Here is a 21,040-nt window from a genome sequence, read left to right as displayed (position 1 = left end):
GAGATCTGCTCTGGCTAGACCTCAGAAAGATATAGCATTCTGAGGGGGAAGGGCCTAGTGGTTAAGGTGAGAACAAGCCAGAGAAAGAATATAAAAGCAGGCTGTCTGGACTTTAAAACAAAACCAAGCCATTAGTAAGAGAGGCTTTAGGAGAGAAACTGGAATATCTCTGAAATGTGATCAGAAGAGAGCCTTCAGGGCAGATCAAATTTAAGAGCTATTGCTCTTATCTTTCCTAGGGGCATCAATCCTCTTTGATATTGCTTGTTTTTTAAAGGGGTATTTCCAGACCCTTTAAAGTCTATAACAGAATTGCTGAAAATGCCTTCATTTGTAGCCTCCAGTGCCCTGTCCTTTGCTAGAGTCCGTAATCAGTAATTTATCATCCAAAAGGGCTCCTGCCCTTTACCGTTCACTCTATACTGTCATCTGTCCCCCTCTCTGTCACCTCCATTTACACTAACCTGAACATTGCTGTTCATCCAGACTTGGCAGAGGCACCTGTATTCTGTGTGCACACCTGTAAGCATGAATATGTTTTCCCCACCTTCTTCTAGGATTTCCATTTGGTGAATTTTGTTATCTCTTCCTTCTCCTTATGCTTTCCCGAGGGCATCAACCAGGGCCCTATTCTAGAGTTACAGCACTTTTATTTTCACATCTCAATTCGCTCATTTTTTTCCAGGGGAGTAAAGTCCAAAGAGTCCTCATCAGTCAAGACTGTCTTTATAGCATGTGCCTGTGGTCTTTCATTCCTGGTCCCAGAGTCCAGTTTATTTGTTTTAGTTTAGCCAGTTTTGTTTTAATCTGATGAAGGCAGTAGGTCTAGACCAGAGTCAAACTTAGGGTATAAGGAAAAAGGAACCTATGAAATTCTTCCTGGCTTAGCCCCAAGTTTCCCTTGTTAGAGCAGCTTAGAGGACAGTTGAGGCAGGGCAAGAAAGCCTTTTTTCTGCTGTAATATCCACGGGGCTTCTGTGGGCAGAAGTGGACTCCCAGAGAGTTAACGAGCACACAGAGCTGGCACAAAAACATCACTACAGATTATATGTTCCTGACTCATGCCAATCTCATATCTCATGGTCAAACCTGATTTCCTCCTGCTTCATTGAAAGATCTAGAAATGAGAAAGTCCAGAATATTTATTTTCCCAGAGATCTATTCCTGAGAGAGAGAGAGAGAGACCCTCTCCATCTCTACCACAATGCCAACCTTCTGTGTAGACATGAGGAGGGGCAGCCAGCCTAGGGATTCTGTTTTTTGTCTCCAAATCTTATCTTTGTTAATATTATGATGAGCCTTCATTTTTGCCTTTCCTTATTTTTGAGACATTTGGGTCTCATGGACTATGAGACCTTGAGGATATGCTATAGGTCTCAAACAATGATAAAACAGGATATGGTAAGTGGTTGGACATCTGAGTTCCCAGAAGTACACTCTCAGCTTGAAGGCTGAACACTGAACTGTTGGGGTGTGAGCCAAGATAGAGGAGGGTTCTGGATGGGCAGTCTCTGCCTTCTTCTCCAGAATGACTGGAATCACAGTATGTTCCTGACTCCGTCATCCCTGTCTCTTATTAGAAGCCTCCAAAACATTCTTACTTCCCTTCTTTCCTTGAATTAGGAAGTAGCTTCAGGCAAGGAGTTCTACCTGAGCTTAATATATGTGCTATTTTATCCTTTCTCCCTTCCCCTCATCCATTAACAGACTTTCAGTACTAACTGCATTATACTTCTCTTTCTTTCTGTTTCTCTCCTACAGGAGAGGCCTGAACCCCCCTCATAGAGTCAAGTCCATCTCCATGACAACTTTCACTGAGCCTGAAGTAGTATTCCTGCAATCTCGAGGAAATGAGGTGCGCTACTGCTGATGGTGTGTTAGTTGCCTTATCTGCTGGGGAGCTTTGCCTCAAGATTATAGAAAAACCCTACCGTTTTCTTTTTTGTCCAAGTTTCTCTTATTTTTTAGTACGTAAGATATCTTACTTATGTATATTTGTATCTTTACAGAATATTAGTTATACAAACTATGGATTGTCTGGGCCTGTAGTTACAGGTATCAGGGAAAGGAGCAACATCTCTGCAGGGGGTTGACCCCTCCCCACCCCTGGCACTTGAGGGGGAAATTGGTTAGAGCTCTACCTTGGTAAGCACTTGGAATTGACCAGCCTGGCCTCTCTGAGTAAGATCTCCAGGAGCCGACTTGAGCCTCAGCAACTCAGGTTTAAGTTCATGTCATTTACTTGAAAGTGAGTTAAACCCCTTCCTCACCTAAATCTGCTGGTAGGAAGAGGCCATTCTTGGTGTTAGCAGTTCTCCTAGCTTACCAGTGATTGGCTTACTTGAAGGGCAAACAAGGGCCTCTGGAGGGTGCTCTTTCTGGAAGCCACAGCTCTGAAAATTGTCCCTGACCCCTCCCAAGATTTAGTTCCCCATAATTCTCATAGCCCTTTATTTTCTTTTATAAGATGACAACTCTGTGAGGACAAAGGTCATGTCTGTTTTATAGGCATACCCAGATCTGCACACTGTGTCCACGATCAGTAAATATTTATTCATGAATAAATTAGAAGTAGCATCATTCTCATTTCATGCTTTCTGCCCTAACTCCTCTGTCACCTAACTTCATTTCTATAGGTTTGCAGGAAAATTTGGCTGGGTCTTTTTGATGCTCGGACATCTTTGATACCAGATTCCAGGGATCCTCAGAAGGTGAAGGAGTTTCTCCAGGAAAAATATGAGAAGAAGAGATGGTAAGGAGGAAGAAAGAGATTGCTATGGAGCTAGTGTCCAAGACATACTTCATCTGACTGTCTAGTTTCCAGAGTTAGACTTAGGTTGAGTCTGTTCCACTCAGATTCAGTTAGGGCTAAATTCTGATTTCAAAATAATAAAACTACATGAAAGGACAACTTGTTCTCAGTCACTAAACCTTGCGATTTGATGTCCCCTCTTTTGGGAAGACAAGCTGATTGGAGAGGGGAACTAGGCCTGTGAGAGTGCGTGTTAGTTTTTATAGCTCAGCTGATCTCATATATGGAAAAAGGTGGCTGGAAGCACCTGTCCTATATAGTTTTATGCTTTTATCCCATCTTTTCATTCCTGATTTATGTTTTACTCTTTAGAAAAACAGCATCTCTGTTCTCCCTTGCCTTTTCTCTCTTCAGTGTCACTCCTTATTTTTTGATTTCTGGAGTATGTGCCTGTTGGGAGTTAACTATAGGGTGGAGAAGAGAATGCAGAGAGCAAGGAGATTGATATGGATAAAGCAACATTTTGGATTCTTTATTGGGGGTGCCCTCAGGAGAAAGAAACTTCTTCGAGAGTAGAGACCACAGACACTGTAGTGAGAGGGGTTTTATCAGAAGTAGCAGTTGCTGGCGGGAAAGGTTGTGAGCACTTAAAAGATGAGGTGGCAGAAACTTTTTCTATGGGTCTAAGAAGGAAGAATCTGAAGAAATGCCCTGGAAATAAAAGGGGGGACCTCAAGTAGGAAGTTGGAAAATAAGATCATCTGTCTGCCAGCATTATTTCAGGTGTTATTACTTAAAACCCAGATGATGTCAGAAGGAAGAGGGAATAACAGGCATAAGCCAGAGTAAACAACACTCTCGTAGAAAAAAAACGAACATCTGACAGTAAAAGGGAACCTTAAGATAGGCAGAACTTTGTTGTGTTGCTAAATTCCTTTCAGTTTCTAAAAGAGAATTAGTAGAGAAAAATGAGAAAGCATTTTGACAGCCGTAACCTATATTTCCCAAGTACCTAAGCTGAGCATGGTCCAAGGTTTCAACCCTCTCCTTTCAGCCTAACTATTCTTTCTTGAAGGTATGTCCCCCCGGAGCAGGTCAAGGGGCCTGCTTTTACCAAAGGCAGTGCCTCCACTCCTATCCAGGGCTCAATCCCAGAAGGGAAACCTCTGCGGACACTTTTGGGAGATCCTGTGCCATCTCTCTCAGCTGCTACGTCCACCTCTAGCCAGGTAACTCTCAGATCTGCCCTTCAAGATTATTTTGGGATTTGGGAGACAGGAGTGTTAGTTTCCTAAATCAAATCCCCTGGACTTAGCAGACAACAGTTCAGGAGCTATGAGTTGGTTCTCAGCCCTGCTGTTACTTATGTCTGCATCTATCATCTTGGACTCGTATCTTTTGGAAGAAAGAACCCAACAGGAAGTGGTATTTAGGGAAGTCAGAGTATGAACTCCAAACCTGACCATTCCTCCAAGGAAACACAGAAGGGGCCGGGACTCTGATTCAGCACCTGGAAAGACAAGGAGATAACAGCTCCAGGGGCACTGTTGGGCAACATCCCCGTGTATCTCAGGGTTACCTTGACCAATATGCTCTATAATATGTGGCTCTGGGAGCTGGTTTACTGAGGAGACAGAAGAACTAGATACGAGAGAAGCTAAGGTAATCTTAGCCCGGAAATTCTCTCAGTTGAAAGCAGTTTCTCACTCTCTTCTCTCTCCCCTTGCCTATCTGGGGCAGCCTGGGGAGCCCTGCGGGGGGGGGTCATATCTGGGATTCCAAGTGCTATATGTAATGCCTTCTCCTCCAAGTCTGTCAGTCAGTCTCAGGCTCGGACATCCCAGCCCCGGAGTGTTCAGCCACCTCCCCACTCCTCGATGAAGAAAGCCAGTACTGACCTGCTGGCTGACATTGGTGGAGACCCCTTTGCTGCTCCCCAAGCAGTACAAGCATTTGCTGCATTCCCAGCCTTTGTGGGTAAGTGGGACTTGGGATGAGAACCTTCCTACAACATGTGTACCCATAACACAAGGAATTCACTTCCTTGGCATGACCAAGTTTCACTTGGCCCTAACTCTCTTCACATGAATGACTGTGATGAGAGGGTTAGAATCAAATGGGTATGGCAGGGATTATGTTTGCAAATTGGGGGCTCCTAGCACTTTCTTTTAGAACACTGGAAATAGCATTTTATTACTTTCTCTATTAAAATGGGGGCAGGGGGTTATGTGTTCCATTTCCCCTGCCTTCTTTCTAAAGATCAGCAGTAGCCAATAATAGTGTTGAATAAAGTGGTATCTAATTTCCCCTTTTATCTTTTCAAGCCCCTTCCCCACCCACCCCAAATTGTTTTTCACATGATTCTTCCCAAACTAGGCCCTGACAAAAATTTTCATGCCTCATGGAATAAGGATAAAGAGTGATGGGCAGTGAACTTGGGGGCCTCTGAGGTTCCCCTTTCCCCAACATATGTTGGTTCTCTGCCCCAGGTCCATGCCCTCTCCCTCTGAAGAGGGCCCTATGGAAAGGCAGATGTTTCATTGAATGGCCTTTGGTCTTTAGAATTGGTGTATATTATATAGATTAATATTCATTTTATATATTTAACCTTTATATTCCCTCCACCTATAGGCCAGACACCTTCCCATGGGGGCTTTGCCAACTTTGAAGCCTTTGGCAGTAGCTCTTCTGCTTTTGGAAGCATTCCTCTAGCTGGCCAAGCCCCATTCCAGCCCCAGCCAACACCCACAGGTAAATTCTGCCCCACTGGTTTCCTTTCTCTCTTCCAACTGTGTTCAGTTGTCCACATCCATTTATCACCCTTCATTCACATCTGCACCAACCTGAAGAACTATGCAAAGGAGACAAAGAAAAGAAGCTCCAGGAAAGGATGAGAGAAGTCTGATGAGATTCTTGTGAGGAAGAGGAAGCTCTATTCTATTTTTTCATGGAAGGAAAATAGCTAAAATTGCAGCAGAAGCTGTACAGGTTGTGCACGAAGAGATTTCTGAGAAGTATGGGAGACCTGAGTCCTAGAAAAATTGAGAAAGAACATGACTTTCTCTAGAGTGCTCTGATCGTCTATGTTGCAAAGTACCCAAATATCAAGGGCTGGGTCAAAGTCCTCACCCATCCCTCTTAGAACAGAAGCCTATAAACTCTGTTTTGTGTAGTTTATATTATACAATTGAAAGAGAGTCTAAAGGCTGCCTTAAAGCATTCGGCACCTCCCTAAGTGCCGAGGCATTGAGTCTTCAGAGCCCTTCTCCCTTTGGACATCTTTGGATGCAGGAAGGCAGCTAGAGGGCTGTAAAGACTAGACGTTTGGGGAAAGCCAGTGACTTATACTCTCTCTTTCTCTGACCTACCCACCCTTTCCCTGACCTACCCACCCTTTCCCTTCTCTACCCTCACTGCCAGCCAGTCAGATGCTAACTGGAAGTTACAGTTTTGGTAAGTTATTCTGCCTTCCCCACAGCCTACCCAAGGTAGGAGCCTGCTTCAGGTCCTTTGATCCTAGAGTTTCGAGGTTTGGAAGGAACCCTTCAAATTTAGCCATTTTGCAAGTGAGGCAGTTCAGCAGTTTCCCTAGTCGTGCAACACATAGAGTGGCAGAGCTCGACCCAGGGCCCAGACTTCCTGACTCTCACTCCGCCCAGACTTCCCACTTGCCACCGTGAAGTAGCTACTTGCTTTTGTTTTTATTTTATTTTAATTTTTTTTAATGGACATTTTATATTGATAAAAGTTAACTAAGGAGGTTCTCACATCATGAACTTAAAGTAACTGACAGGGTAGCCTTGAAATTCATAAAGCAAAAACAATAAAAATCTAATAAACCAACAGAGAAAGAGACTATAATAGACTCTCTCACAAGATTAATAGATAAAGTAGATAGACCAGTAATGAAGGAAATCGACCATTTGAGTAACACGTTTGATCTAATAAATATAAGTAGAACTTTGTAACCAAAAGGCAGAATATATAGTATTTCCAAACATAGAACTGTTTTATAATTTGACCATATAGTGGGAAACAAAATCTCCATAAATTCTAACAAACAGAAATTGCATAAGTCACATTCTAGTTATGACAAAAGATGTCCTAAACAAAACTTAAAGGCATGAAACAGGGAGAAAATACTTACAACATGGAAAACAGACAAAAAGTTACTAGCCTTATGTGTTTTTTAAACACTTATAAATAAAAAATATAAAATAATGGACACAGGAAACAAGCAGATAGTACCTGGAAAAAAATATGCAAATGTCTTCAACCTAACCAGGAAAAATGCAAATTAGGATAAGATAATCATCTTGCACATTATATTTGCAAAAATTTTAAAGATTGATAATGGCCATTATTGTGTGGGGAAATGGGCCCTTTCATGCACTGTTGGAAAGAATGTAAATTGGTATAGGGATATTCGGTTTAGCAAGAGGAAAGTGCTTCTGGGAATGAGAACGCAAAAGGAAACAGCCTATTTAAGCTATTTAATTAAGGCTGTTATAAGTTGGTCTGTTCAGGAATGCATTCCTAGCACAATTGATTGTTTTAAAGACTTTAAAGGAGAGAAAGAAGGCATTGGCCCTGGAGCCATCCCTAAGTTGAACCTTTTGTCCAGTGTCTGACCATTTCAAAAAGCAGAGTCTGCAGCCATATCCAGAGCCAACCAGCATTTATGAGGCTTTTGCCTGCCATTGCTAGGAGAATCCACATATTATCTCCAGGAGGAAGGAATGATTTCCCATTTTGCAGTTGGGCAAACTGGCTCAACTTGATCAGTGACTTGGCCAAAATTGAATGGCTGATAAGTGGCAGATTCCATTCACTTTGCACCACACCATGATCATGAGGTTGTTTCTGTGAGTGTGACATAAAGGACTATTGGGTATGAAGCAGGGAGATTTTGGTGAGAGGTGGGTGTCTCTTCTGACAAGCCTGGTTATATTTTTATATTTCTGAGGGGGAGTATGGAGAGGGGAAGTTTCTAAAACTGCAGTTTGCCCCTGAAACTGCTGTCAGGCATGTGTACAAATACAATTTCTGAGAGTGAGACACTGGATGTGTATAAGAAGCAATGTCAAGGGCAGGTATTCCTAGCAGGCATCTTTCTGAGAATGCACTGTCTATGCAGGGTACCCACCCTATCTGAGCTAGGGCCGGCTCTGCCCTCTGGTGTCCACAAGGAGACACACAGCACTGCCTGTAGACAGGAAGACAGCTCTTCTCCCACCCTGGGAAGGCAGAGGACCTGGTCCTCACTGAGGGGAGCTCCCTGACATGAAGGCCCAGAGCAGGACTGAAGAGTCTGAGCTAAGTGAGGACCGGGAGCTGTGTTCGCTTGGAAATTCCATGTACTCCAAGTCAGGCAAGGGAAGGGTCTGAGGCTGGAAAATCATAAAATTTAACACCACCCTGCTGGCTTTCCAACCTTCCTCATGGCTAGTAGAATGGAGAGGATTGAAGACCGAGTATGTGCAGTAGCATTATAGCCCAGCACTTGTTTCTGTAAGAAATCCAGGGGTTGGGGAGGGATAATAGCCAAGGAGAACACTCTCTTTTAAGTGCTGGAACACTAGAAACAGCCCATTTTTGGAACTTTGCAGCAGGCAGGCACTGGGCACCTGTCTTCTCTGATGGATTCTCAGCTTCTTCAAGTTAGAGCCTGGTCACCATTATTATGCTCAGTGCCTAGCACAGGGCAGATACAGCCTAAGCCTTTAGAAAAGAAAGAGCATGCAAATTCAAATTACAGTTCTGAGCATTCAGAAAAAAAGCCCAAAACTTTAATGACAAGAAACCAGGCCCAAGTTTGAAGGGGTAAAGAAGCAACACCGATTTGAGAACCAGCCTGGCTTTGCCATTTCCTTCCTGCCTTGTCTCCTATCATTATCTTCTCCTTTTTGTTTTTCTTCCTCTTGTCTCTGAGAGGAAAAGTGTCTTCCATTGTGAAGGATACCCCCTCACCCTTCCCCACTTTCTCCACTTACTCCACCTTTGCTGGCACAGTCCCTTTTTCCCACAAATATGCTTAAAGTTGCCATTCCTACAAAATATTTCCACAGCTTTATCCATGCTAGCTCTTGTCTCAACGTTTCTCCACAGCCATATCTCTGGGAACAGGAGCCAATGACCTGGATTTACTCATTTTTATTGTCCTGTTTTCTCATTTTTTATACACTTTATGGCATAATATACGTGCTGTTCTGCACCTTGATTTTTTAAAACTTAATGGTACTGTTAGATCTTTTTTAGCAGTGCATTAAGAGTCTTCATTTTTTATAGCTGCGCAATAGTCCAACATATGTATATACCATAATTTAATTGGTCCCCTGTTGATGAATATTTAGGATGATTCAGTCTTTTGCTGTTAAATAGTGCTGCAGTTAATAACTCTATGTCATGTTTTGCACTTTTAAGTTATATCTGTAAGAAAATTCCTGGCAGTAGAATTGGTCTAGTGGGGACTCAATTGATACAGAAATGAATAAAACTATATCACTACAAATATGTCAAGTGCTATAAAGGAAGAGAACAAGGTGCTGAGAGGCAAACCAGGATCAAACTCACATTAGTGCATCAGGAAAGGCTCATCTGAAGACATGGTTCTGTTAAGCCCAGAGGGTTGAGTAGCAGTTAGTATACCAAAGCCATGGATGGAGCCTCTTATTCAAGGCAGAGGCAGAACATATGGAAAGGCCAGAGCTCAGAATCCAGGGGAGGGTCTTTTCACATGTGCGCATGGTCTGAGCCAGCCATCATATATTTCCTTTGAGACCTTGTCTTGCTTCTCTGACCCTAGAAATCATTTCTTAAATCATAGGTTTAATACCTCACATTTGTGTTATACTTTACAGATTTCAAAAACACTTATCTCAGGGTCTTTTTAGCCACTCTGAGAGGGCAAGAAAAAAAATGAGCTCAGGAGAGTTTAATGGTTTGCTGAAGTCACGATAATAGCAAATGGTAGAGCCACAACTAGAAATCAGTTCATCTCACTCTACCTATTCAAATAATCATTCATTCTTGAGCACCAGTATATGGCAGACACTATACAAAGTGTTTCTCTTCAGTAATGAATCTTCTAGTCCTCGTAAAAATAAAGCCTTTTGCCATTTGTAGCTTTGTTTTTGTTTTATCCTCACAACAGCCCAGAACAGTTGACAGATGAAATGTAGACACGTTGATAAAGAGGTTTTTGTAAAATGACAGGGCCTCAGGCCTCTTCTCATGAGACGAGATTGCTCAGGATTCTAGGTCTCCTGCTCTTCAGGCTGTTTTGTAAAACTCACATGTGGGGCTTGCCCTCTATGCTTTTTCTTTTTCTATGTGAAGACCAGGGATGGCAGGAGAACCCTGCAATTAGTCCTGTCCAGTGAGCAGTGTGCCCAAGTCCTGATCTAAGCTCATAGCATCAGGGTGGCCTCCACGAGGAGGCAGCTCCGATGGGAGAGGGAAAAGTGCTGACAGCTTCAGATTTACACTCATCACCTCCAATGCCATCTCCGCATTCTATGAGAATCTCCCAAGTGTCCTTCAGCCTTTCTGTCCTACATAGCTCCTCATCTACCCCCTCTTCCTACCCCTTCAAATGATTATCCATAAATGGAAATGCTGCTTTGAGGAAATTACAGACATTTCCATTTGTTGAAGGGAAAAACTGGAAAGTGTAAGTTAAACTAAAGCAGAAAGGATAATGACCTGACAGGAGGAAGATCTGCTTTTCTCTCAGCAGTGGTGGCATTGAGCACTAGGGAGATTGAGAAAAGCTGAATATTATGTTACCTGGAATTCTTGGTGGGAGACAAGCCCTTCTGAACTGAGTGATTCGTGGGAAGAAAGGGCTGGCTTAGAAAACCCAGGTGGTGCCTCTCATGCCATCACTCCACTCCACTGCGCCCCTGCCTCCATCTCTTCTCTTGTCCCCTCCATCTATCTTGTCTAAGCCCAGCACTCCCTGTTTTATTTCCTGTGACTGCCCAGGGAGCAACCAAGTGACTCCATTTGGTACCTCTCCACTTGTACCTGCCAGTCAGCCCAACAGCCTCACAGATATGGGTGGCCTCCTGGGACCTGGGGCGTCAGCTGGAGGTGTCCCTAGCAGGTAGGCCCAGACATCGGGGCTCTGCCTTAGGGCAGGAGAGCTGATTGAGAAACCCTGGCCTTGCTTTTCCCAGCCCACTCAGCTCCTCCTGTCTGACAGGACTGGGTTTGCCATCTCCCATTCCCTTACCCAGCTTCTCTCTTTGGTCCTGGAAGATGTGCATGCCAACTTCTCTCCCCATATTGCAGCATCTTCGGGATGACTGGTCAGGTCCCTACACTCCAGTCAGCCACAACTGGCGGAGGTGGCAGCACAGGGCTTGCCTTTGGAGGTAAGTCTTGCCTGTGGAAACCCAGGGAAGAGATCCAAAGCCAAGAGGAAATTGAGGACTCAGGGCAGGGAGGGGATTTAGAGCAACGCTCGGTTATCACAATATTAAGCAAATGAGAAAAAAATAACCCTCTATTTTTCTCACCTCTACCCCATTGCACCCTGAGCAGCCTTCACCAACCCTTTCACAGCACCTGCTGCTCATCCCCAGCTGCCTTCCACCAACCCATTCCAGCCCAAAGGCTTGGTCACAGGTAAGCCTCCCGGACTGTCTCCTGGCCCTGTCTCTGCAGGGTGCAAATTCCCCTGCACCTCTTCCCCTTCACCTCTCCTCTCACATTGTCAGGAAGAGTGGCAGTTGTGGGAACCAAACAAGTCCCCTGGCCACTCTTTACTAGCCCAGGCCAGACCTATTTTAATTTCCAGGCCACCTAGAGGGCAAAAAGTAGAAACATCCAAGTCTCAGAATCAGAATTTCAAAATTAGAAAAAACAGACTGCTACTTAACAGCACCAGTTCTGAAGGTGGTTTTAGTGTTGACTGATAGTGGCAGTGATTCTTTCTCCAATCCTCAGTGTCCCTTTGAGAACCCAGCCTCTCCCTTCAGTGTCCCAAGGTGAGCCACTTGAAATCATGACCGGGTTCCCTGCCCTTATCGGCCAGGGTCCTGTGGTCTCCTCTCACTCTGCCCCTCCTCAACTTCTGCTTTTCTCTCTTCTAACTCATGCCCCCACCCCTTTTTTGTCTTCAAAAACCTTGAGGCCATGAAGATTAAAGAACAATAGCTACCAGAGATGACCCATGTGGCAGGCCCAGGGCAAAGTGCTTTACATCCATTATTTACGTCCATCATCTCTGTGACATAGGTACAGTCTCATTTTAGAGATAATAAAACTGAGGCACAGAAAGGGCTAATAATTAGCTTTCGTTTATGTAGTTTAATAGGTAGCTGAAAGCTGCCCCCAATTCTGTGTCATACCTGTGTTCATAACCACTGGGCTCTCCATGCCATGAGCCATATAGGCAGGAAGGGGTCAGGTTTGGTGGATTGCATGGAAGCTGAAGAGTTCCATGACTCATTCAGGGTACTTCCACTGGGTACCTCTGGTTAGGGAAATACTCGAACCCATTTCTTCATCTTAGAGGTATTTAGAAAAAACTGTTCTCCAGCCTACCTTCCAGAACTGTGCCTGAGCCTCACTGTCTTTCACTCCACAGGGCCCAGCTTTGGGATGAGCAGTGCTGGGCCTGGCTTCCCCCAGACAGTGCCACCCACTGGGGCCTTTGCCAGCACCTTCCCACCACCGCTGTTCTCCCCACAGACCTCGATGACTCAACAGCAGAATGGTAAAGGATTCAGACTGTGCCCTCCTTCCTCACCCCCATAGACTGTGTGTGTGTTATTAAAGAGCCACACACATGTGAACTAGTTCCATTTTGGACCAAAGGGGATGAATCAGGGAAGCACCAGACCTGCTATGTCCTCTGACTGCTTCATACCATCTTTAGGAAGGCCCACTAACTGCCTACCTGGAATATAGCTGTGCGTGCCCTGCAGGGTGGCAGACAGAGCTGGTCAGCACCAGCACGAGGGGCAGGGCTCATGTCTGCTGAGTTTTTGCTCTTGCTTCCCAGGCTCTTCCTTCAGCGACTTAGGATCTGCCAAGCTGGGACAGAAGCCCCTGAGCCAGCCAGGAGGCATCTCCACCAACCCCTTCATGGTGAGTGCCCCAGTGCACCATGTTGTGGGCCATGGCCTCTCTGGGGGTGGGGACAATTCTTCCAGAAGAAGGCGACGTGAGGTGGAATGCAGGCCTCTTCCTCATGAAGTTCTGCCTTGTCCAAGCCAAGGATGAGTGGTGTAGTTGAGGGGCCTCAGTTCTTAGCCCTGTCATCTCCCAAACCCTTTGCCCCTTCTACTTGCCTCTTAGCTCTCTCACATTCCCACTTCCCTCAAAACAGTAATGTTGAGGGAGAAAAGAATCTTGAACTGTATTTCTTCTGTGGCCTCTAGTTTTTTTCCCCTAATCTAACAATTTGTGGTGGTTGTTGTTTCTTTCCAGACTGGATCCTCATCAAGCCCATTTGCCTCCAAACCTCCGACCACCAACCCATTCTTATAGCACTGTGTCCTGGCTCCTAGCGGGGGCTCTTCCCTGCTCTCTGGGGCCCCTGTACTCCCTGGAGCTCTGGTGACCATTTGCCTATGGCATTTCTGTGGGTCTGAGATCATAATGGGCCTGTTTTGCAGGGTAGGGGTCTTGGGGATGGTGGAGGTGCTAATGCTTTGCTTGGGGCTTGCAGATAAAAAAGCGGCTTCCTTCCTTTCTCCGTCCAGCCCCCACCCAGGCAGGAGGCCCAGGAGGAGAAAAGGCAGGGCCTGGCCTAGAGGAGAGATGGTATTTTATTTCTCAAATTATTAATTATGATGACAGTAATCCTCCTTCTGTCCTCAGCATACACAGCACTCCCTTCATTCCCAACCCCGTGGGCAGAGGAAGCTGTGGGCACAGACTGACCAGTGTTCCGAATGACTCTTCCCCATGGCCAACTTGCCAGAGCTATTCTCCTCCTGTGGGAAGAGTAGGGTAAAGTTGGGGTTCAGGCATGGTGTTGATGTGGGATAGTAATCAGACAGGTTGAGAAGGTCTTGGAGGTCTAGAGTGCCCTTGGTGCCCTGGCTTGGGCCAGCACACCCTTTTCTTCATGTTTTTGCTTCCCTAGCTCCCTCCCTCATCTTGGGTACTCGGGACGACTAGTTTTACCTACATACTTAGACATGCCCAACTCCTGTCAAGCACTTTAGTTAGCTGTGGTATCATGTTTGGATACCAGTGTTTTATATTTATACATAGAGAATTTTCTAATATAGCCTATTATATATGTGTGTGTACACACACACACATACACACACACACACACACACACACACACACGCAGCCATTCTCCCTCTATCAGATAGCTCTTTTACATGGGGAGTGGGATAAATCCCCATCTGTGCCTCGACCAGCAAAGCTGGAGCTGCAGGGTGTCATGAGGAGGGTAACCACATGTCCTGGCCACCCCAGAGACTAGGCTTTTCCAAGGAAAGGCTTTGTGCGATTGGCTATTTTTTTTTCTTTCTTTTTTTCACGTGCCTCCCTGGCCCCCAAATCTCTGCACCAAAGCTGTTGTAGGCAATGCTGGAAAAGAACTGCATTTGAAAGAAAAAATGGCTCCTGTGGTCTTGCTTTGGGCCAGCTTAAGGGGCCTCATGTCAGTCAACATGACTGCCTGCGTTGGTGATAATGTTGCCTGCAAAGCCACTTGCCATTGGCCAAGGATGGGAACAAGGACAGGACTTGTTGCCCACAGAGCCAGCCCCTGTCTAAACTGGAGTCCCATGTTAGCAATGGTAGGGAGCACAGCAGGAGAGGGGCTACCTCTGCCAGGGACAGGAGTTAGGTGGCTATAGTAAGGGGGGTGATTCCCACCAGGGGTGGGGGCGGGCAAAAGAGGAGGTGCCAGCTGGGAAATAGAAGTGGACCTGATCAGAGTAGACCACTCTCAGGTACATCCTCAGGCCCTCCCCAGACTGTTTCCACCTGAGGATGTTGTGTCAACAGCCTTGGTGTCTGGGCTGTTAGAGTGGTGACAAGACAGATAGCTTGGGTTAAACACCTCACCTGGCTGAGGAGAGGCCCAGGACTCAGCCTTGCTGTCAGAAGAGATTCCTCCTTTTTCCATGTTGCCAAGGAACTCTTGGCCCTTTAGCCATTCATTCTTGGGATTTCTCTGGGTCTTTCCACCCAATGACCTTTAACAGCATAACAGCAACGAGAGGCGGGGATTGAGTTATCAATTACTTTGAGGAATTTTCTGGGAATACCTCCAGCTACTACTATTTTCCCAGCCAGGCACGGCCTCCCCACCTTTCCACCCATCCTGTCTTGTGTCTATGTTTGAGTTCTTCCAGCCTCTACCCACCTTCTCTCTCCTGGTAGGATCTCCCAGGGTAAACCACCATCTTTTTTTTTCCTGGATTTATCATGTTCTGTCTGTTCCATTCTCAGTATTTTTTTCTGCCACCCTTGATTATCTCTGTCCTTCCTCTTTCTGTTTGGCATTCTCTGCTTAGGGCCAGGGAAGAGGGCATGGGGAGTGGGGTGGCGGAGGGAGATGGGGGGAGGAAGAAAGCTGATATTTGTTGTGGTATAGTAGGGGGAAGAGCCTTTTCTTATTTTCCCCCAGCTCTTTCCACTCCTCCTTCCCTAACTAAAAACACTAAGGTTTGGAGGTGAGAGTTAAAGGATCAGGAGCTATATTGCCTCTTACTTTACCGCATGTTTCGGTCACACTCCTGCTGTTTCCCAGGGATCTCCTTACTGCTTGGTGCCTGGGCCCAGGACCTCCCTGCAGTCCCCCTTCTTGCCTCCCAGTCACTCTGTCCCACATGGACTCCAGAAAGTTCACTGGCCAGAGCTGGATAACCCAGAGAAGTTACACTAGGTCAGCCTCGTGCCCCAAAGCAGAAAAATCAAGAGCCCCCAGGCACAGGCTAAGACCAGGACTGCAGCTGCCTCTCGGCCTGGAACAGCCTCCACTGGGCCTCCTCTCTACAGACAACGGGCAAAGAATGGAAAACTCCCCGGGGTGATAAAAATATTTAAGTGACTGGACTGTGTTCCTCTTGCTGCACGCCCCCAGGGATATCCCTGCACGGCCCTGCCTGTTAGCTGCAAATCTGGACCCCACTACACACACACTGTGCAGCTGGAGGAACTCACCCAGGTTTCCACCAGGTTTCTGACCAAGTCCTCATGTTCCCCTACCCCCAACCATTGCTGTGACCATGCTCTGCACACAGCGGTCCTCTGGTCCCAACCTTCAGCTGGTCACCTGCGACTGCCCCTATTGGTGAGGAAGCAGGAGCCAGTCTCCAGGTGCTCTGTAAAGAGCATTCTGTCCACCTTGGAGCCTTGGAGCCATGGCTGGGGAGGGCTGAAGGAAGAGGCTAAATATATGGCGCTGTCCCTACATCCCCTCCCTCCACAGAGGAATGGGAACTCAGGATGGGGGAGGGAGGGGCACATGCAAACAGCCCAGCCTTAGTACCTCAGCCTCCTCCCTCTAGGTTCCTCTCCTGGGTAACAAGATACTTCCACAGGGACTTAGAATGTGGAGATTCCATCCTGCCATCCCATAGCTGCCCCGCACCTGGCAGGGGGATGCATAAGTGAACCCCTCTGGTTTGGGAGAAGTGTTCTCACCCAGCAGAGCTGAGGTTCTGTCACTTCCTGTATCTGGGGAACAACTCATGTTACCCAGGCAACGGGCTAGAATAAATCTTATCTGAGTAAGACCAAGGGCAGTGTTGTTGCTAAGGCAACTGATTAGGCCAGTTGTTTGGCTCCAGGCTTTTCCTGGTACCCAGCAGGCTAAATCACTTGGCACTACCAAGCCATCTACCACAGCTGCTTCCTGCTTTATCTATACCCAGCATTTAGGGGTTCAATGTGACAACAGCTATGATTCCACAGGACTGGGGTCCTGCAAGGTAGCCTGGTTGATGGGGAATAGGAAGGAGTAGGTATGAAGAGACCCTCCTATGGATAGTTGCAAATTAAGCCTGGGGAGTAAGGCTCCGGCCAGGAGCATGGCAGGTACGTGGGCCCTGTAGGTGCCCTGCTCTTTGAGGCAGCACCCAGACTAGTAAGGCGAGTGGCTAACAGATGGCATTTATTTCCCTGCCACTTTGCACATTAATACATGATGTATATATCAAGGCTACATTAGGGGCTATGGCCTTGAACATACTATTTTGGTGGCCACTTATGGATCCGTTATATACCTGCTTCCCCCTGGGCCAACAGCCATCAATGGTGGCAGCTGCTACTGGCCCCAGTGCACTACCTGAATTGCCAGCACCTCTCCTGCACCTTGATGGGACTTTGGCTGACTGGAGGGCACCTGAAGCAGCCCCTGGGCACCGCCTGCCTGCTATCTGGATGCCCGCCCTCAGTTTGCTGGTTAGCTCGTGCATCACTCTCAACATCACCCTTGGAAAGGTGTTCACAGGTCCTAGCTTCCATGTACACTGCACTGTTGGCTCCTCCAGTATTCTAACTCCTTCCTTCTAGGCCTGGAAGGGCCTCCCTACTCAGGTTGACCTGACCCGTGGACTAAGTAAAAGAATCAGGTTCCTTTGCTTCAGCACTGTTATATCTCCTCTGTCCTTGACTGTACTCTCCAAATGCCATCTTTAATAGGAGCCACATGTTGCCCTCTTCTGCTTCCTCACCCTCAGCTCCCCCCTTTAGGTATCTTAGTTGCCATGAGATTATATAATGAGGTCCTCTAAGGCCCCCATCCATGTTAACTGCTGAAGTTTGTCTTGCAGAGTATATGGTGACCAGCTCTATCTTCCCCCAAGTGAGTTGGTCCAAGGAAGGATCAGAAGCGGGGTGTAAAAATGTCTGAATTCCAACCCCATCTCAAACCTCTCAGGAAGCAAGAGGCAAAAGGGGTAGACCCACCAGAGGTCTCTGCACTTCTGTGATCATGGTGACATTTTTGGACAGTGGTGGTGAGAAAGGGCTGAGGGTATTGGGGCAAGCATGAGGGAAATACTCCTGAGAGATTGCCATTTCTTCCACAGGATCCCCTGTGGCCACTTAACTGGGATTCAGGTAGGTATGGGCCATGCACAGTGACCAGTCCAGAAGTTTACTTATCCCAAGACACCTCCTTATCACGCCAAACCCACAGGGAAGGGACCTCCAGCTCCTCAGAAATCAGCACAACCCAATGATCAGCCACATGGCTCCAAGGATTACTTGGGAAGGACGAATACAAAACCAGTCCTGGGTGGGAAGGGGGCAGACACAGGTGCTGAACCGGTAGAGTCTGAGTGGGGAATGGCGGGAGCCGGAAAGGGGTACTGCTGTAAGGGTGGCGCCTGGCTTAGTCGCCCCTGATCTCCAGGACTGCAGATGCCTCGCCGGCGGGATCACTGAACACAATTCCATTCACATTCGCCTTACATGGTCACTTTCCCAGCAGTAAGCTCAAAATCAGTGGAGACGCCCCCACACTACCTGCCCCTACCAAAGCCAATACGAAGGGGTGAGGTGAGGTGGTGGCCGCCTCGCCTAGCCTTCCCAACTCAAACTCCGTTTCTCCTGCCTAGAGTCCAGCTACTAAAGTACTGCTAAACCCCGGGGCAGGGGGGGGAAGTGGTAAGACACCTCCAGAGCGGTAGGGAGAAAGAGGGAGGGGAGAGGAGGCATGAGGAGGAGCTGGCCAGAATCAAGCCTCGGAGCCTTGGAGACTGGGGTGTCACAGGCCATCAGGCAGCCACTGTGGCACACGCTGCACTAAACTTCAAGTCGGGAGCAAGGGAGAGACGCGGGGCATCAAGACCAGGGGTGGGGGAGGGGAGGGAGGCAGCCACCTCTATCTCTTCTGGCGTTTTCCCAGGCGCTTCAGTCCCTCCTCCGGGCACCATATTGCCTGTGGTGCAGGATGAGGCCCAGAGGCGGCCCCACAGCAACCTCGGAGTCCGAGTTGGCTGACGTGCCCCTGGGTCAGCCGCGCTGGGCCTGCCCGGCTGACGTGCGGCTCAGCTTGGTGCTGGGCGCTGGCCCGCCGCGCCTCGAGTGTTAGTTCCGAAACCGAGAATTTCCGCGCCATAGGAGCACGGCCCAAGCTCAGCATAAGCCTGGCAGGCGCGTGCACCATCAGCAAGCGCAAAAGGACACGCACCAGCGAAAGCCTGATTGTCTACACGCGCAACTGTAGCCTGGGCGTGGCAGCAGCTAGCAAGGCGGAACAGCAGGCGTCGTACAATGCCCTACTGGAAGTGCAGAAGTGCAGGCTGCTGCCACTGGTGAGGCCAGAGCCCGGGGCAGGCAGAAAGGGACTGGAGGCAAGGGTCCGACAGTCGTGGATTTGGTCTAGCTATAGCTTGTCCCTCCCCTAGGTCACCGAAACCAAGTTCAAATATTAAGTGTTGACCCTTTTTCAGTTTCCGGGGCACAGTGATTCCAACCTCCCAGCCCAGGAACTCCCTGTGACCCTCCTATTGTCCCTCCAGATCCCGGTTCCCATGAGGATCCCAGGACCTGGATCTTCACTCTGTTTCAGGACATCTGGCCTGTGACACTGCAGCCTAAGGGGCTGGGGCAGACACAAAGCCTGGGCGCTGGTGGCTACCGCCTGTGCCTGGGTTCAGGGGTACTAAGCCTGAAGTGAAAGCCCAGGGGCAGAGGTTCTGGGGACATCCAGGCATTGCCACTGCCAGCCTTAAGCCTGTCCCTGCTCAGCGTACGCCGCTGTGGCCACACAGACTCCTTCTTCTTCCTGGAGCTGAGACACTCAGCACCCATGAGTCCCAGGGAGCTGTGGCTACAGGCGCCTGATGCCTTGGTGGCCCAAAGCATTCACAAGACTGTCCTGGCGGCCATGAAGCGACTAGGGGATAGTGATGCCAGTGGCAGGGCTAAACCACTGCCAATGGATCCTCTGAGTAGCTCCTCTAGACCCTCCTCTGTCCCCTAATCTTATGAGATCCAGGCCTCTGAGGCCCAGTCAGACACCCTGAGCTGTTGGAGGTGCCTGGGTGAGAGGAGCCAGCAAGCATCTCTGGGGATGGCAGCCTCATACCCTGAGGGGCTGGAGCAGGGCGGGGACCACACATCTATGGGAGCTGAGAGTGATTAGAGCCCATGAGAGGTGGCGAAGCAGGAAGCTACATGACAATGGCGCCCACCCCCCTCCTTCCTACTAATGCCAATGCTGCTCCCCACCATCTGCTCCAGGATTGTGGGGGCACTGAATACGTACCCATTAGCCACTTTCTGCCAGAGTTTTCCTTGGGCTCCTTACCCCATTCCTACAAGTCTGGGGCTTGAAAGCCTGGACATGGGCTCCAAGGCCCCCATCAAGAGCATTGGGGCCAGCTGGGGGCCAGCAAGGGCTCAGCCCCGCTTGCAGCCACCATCAGAGCTAGCAAGGGAATATGTGTGCAGCAGGTACGTGGCTTCAGACTACGTAGGAATGGACACTGCCATACAAAATCGCCTGGATGGCCACTTCAGCTACGTTGACTTGAACCTGATCTCTCCTCTGGAGGCAAGAGGCCACGCCTGAGGGCCCAGCACGCATCATCCACACAGCTATACCCAAATCAAGTTTCAGAAGTTCAGAGAGGCATGGGTGAGAGCCTGCCCATTCTAGCTGAGGGATGGATAGAGGCAGGGAAGATAAAACAGGGCAAAGTTAGGAATGCCTTCCCACCTGCTTCAGCCACTGAGGGGCTCTAAGGCCCAAACACTCCCTAGGATTTGTGACCTGAAGAAGTGCTGAGTCGCTTCTTAGAGCCTGCTGCCCACTCTGCCCCTTCCAGCTGTGGTGCCTGGGAAATCTTGAGGAGGTTCCCAAGATGTTGGATTCTTTTAAAATTCTAGAACTCCTACTTCCAAAAATAAAACCCCTAAAAATGTCTGGACTTTCTCAACCAAAGCCCCAATCCTGTTTCTTCAGCAGCATCAGTCCAGAGTCTCAGGCCAGCCTCGGTCCCCCACAGTCCTGCCCATCCTCTCCACACACACACCTTAGTGTCTCCTGTCTCTCCTCCAAACCAAAGAATTAACACCCAGCCACAGTGCTGAACTTCTGGGGCCCCAGCACAAGAGAGATGAAAGCATAGGTATCTTACCTCTAGAGCCCCCCAAAAGTGATTCGCCTCCCCCAAGCCAGCCACATGCTCACACAATCCTCTCTTCTCCTGGGCCTGGCAGAGCTGATGGAGTTAGTCCTTGCTTCTTGTATGCTCTGTCCTATGCACCCACTCATTAAAGGTGCTTTGACCAATGAGTAACAAGAATGTGAGGGGAGGGCAGCCAAAACCAAGGTGGAGGAAGAGATCCCAT

General features: G+C 48.1%; 1 protein-coding gene and 1 long non-coding RNA gene across 4 annotated transcripts in view; both read left to right on the top strand.

The window, feature by feature from the left end:
• AGFG2 (ArfGAP with FG repeats 2) overlaps window positions 1-17,321 on the top strand; it is a 24,225-nt gene extending 6,904 nt beyond the window's left edge. Inside the window, exons 2-13 of one of the 3 annotated variants that reach the window (XM_039849582.1) lie at window positions 1,762-1,855; window positions 2,637-2,752; window positions 3,828-3,981; window positions 4,564-4,729; window positions 5,384-5,503; window positions 6,173-6,205; window positions 10,739-10,859; window positions 11,048-11,130; window positions 11,300-11,383; window positions 12,348-12,476; window positions 12,765-12,850; window positions 13,193-17,321. In XM_039849582.1, coding sequence (XP_039705516.1) covers window positions 1,762-1,855; window positions 2,637-2,752; window positions 3,828-3,981; window positions 4,564-4,729; window positions 5,384-5,503; window positions 6,173-6,205; window positions 10,739-10,859; window positions 11,048-11,130; window positions 11,300-11,383; window positions 12,348-12,476; window positions 12,765-12,850; window positions 13,193-13,252 — 1,246 coding nt within the window. In that variant the 3' untranslated portion in view covers window positions 13,253-17,321. The remainder of the gene's footprint in view (window positions 1-1,761; window positions 1,856-2,636; window positions 2,753-3,827; window positions 3,982-4,563; window positions 4,730-5,383; window positions 5,504-6,172; window positions 6,206-10,738; window positions 10,860-11,047; window positions 11,131-11,299; window positions 11,384-12,347; window positions 12,477-12,764; window positions 12,851-13,192) is intronic. The other 2 variants (XM_039849584.1, XM_039849585.1) reach the window with 2 other exon arrangements.
• A 1,041-nt stretch (window positions 17,322-18,362) lies between these two features.
• Window positions 18,363-20,612, top strand: LOC120591794 (uncharacterized). Its single transcript, XR_005650000.1, has 2 exons — window positions 18,363-18,996; window positions 19,204-20,612. It is a non-coding gene; the product is annotated as an uncharacterized LOC120591794 (long non-coding RNA).
• Window positions 20,613-21,040: the final 428 nt, after the last annotated feature.

Source organism: Pteropus medius, unplaced genomic scaffold (genome assembly GCF_902729225.1).
Source record: "Pteropus medius unplaced genomic scaffold, Ma_sr-lr_union100, whole genome shotgun sequence".
NCBI classification, from domain to species: domain Eukaryota; kingdom Metazoa; phylum Chordata; class Mammalia; order Chiroptera; family Pteropodidae; genus Pteropus; species Pteropus medius.
The sequence above is the reverse complement of the archived record's forward strand: the minus strand, read 5'-3'. Positions and strand labels throughout refer to the sequence as shown.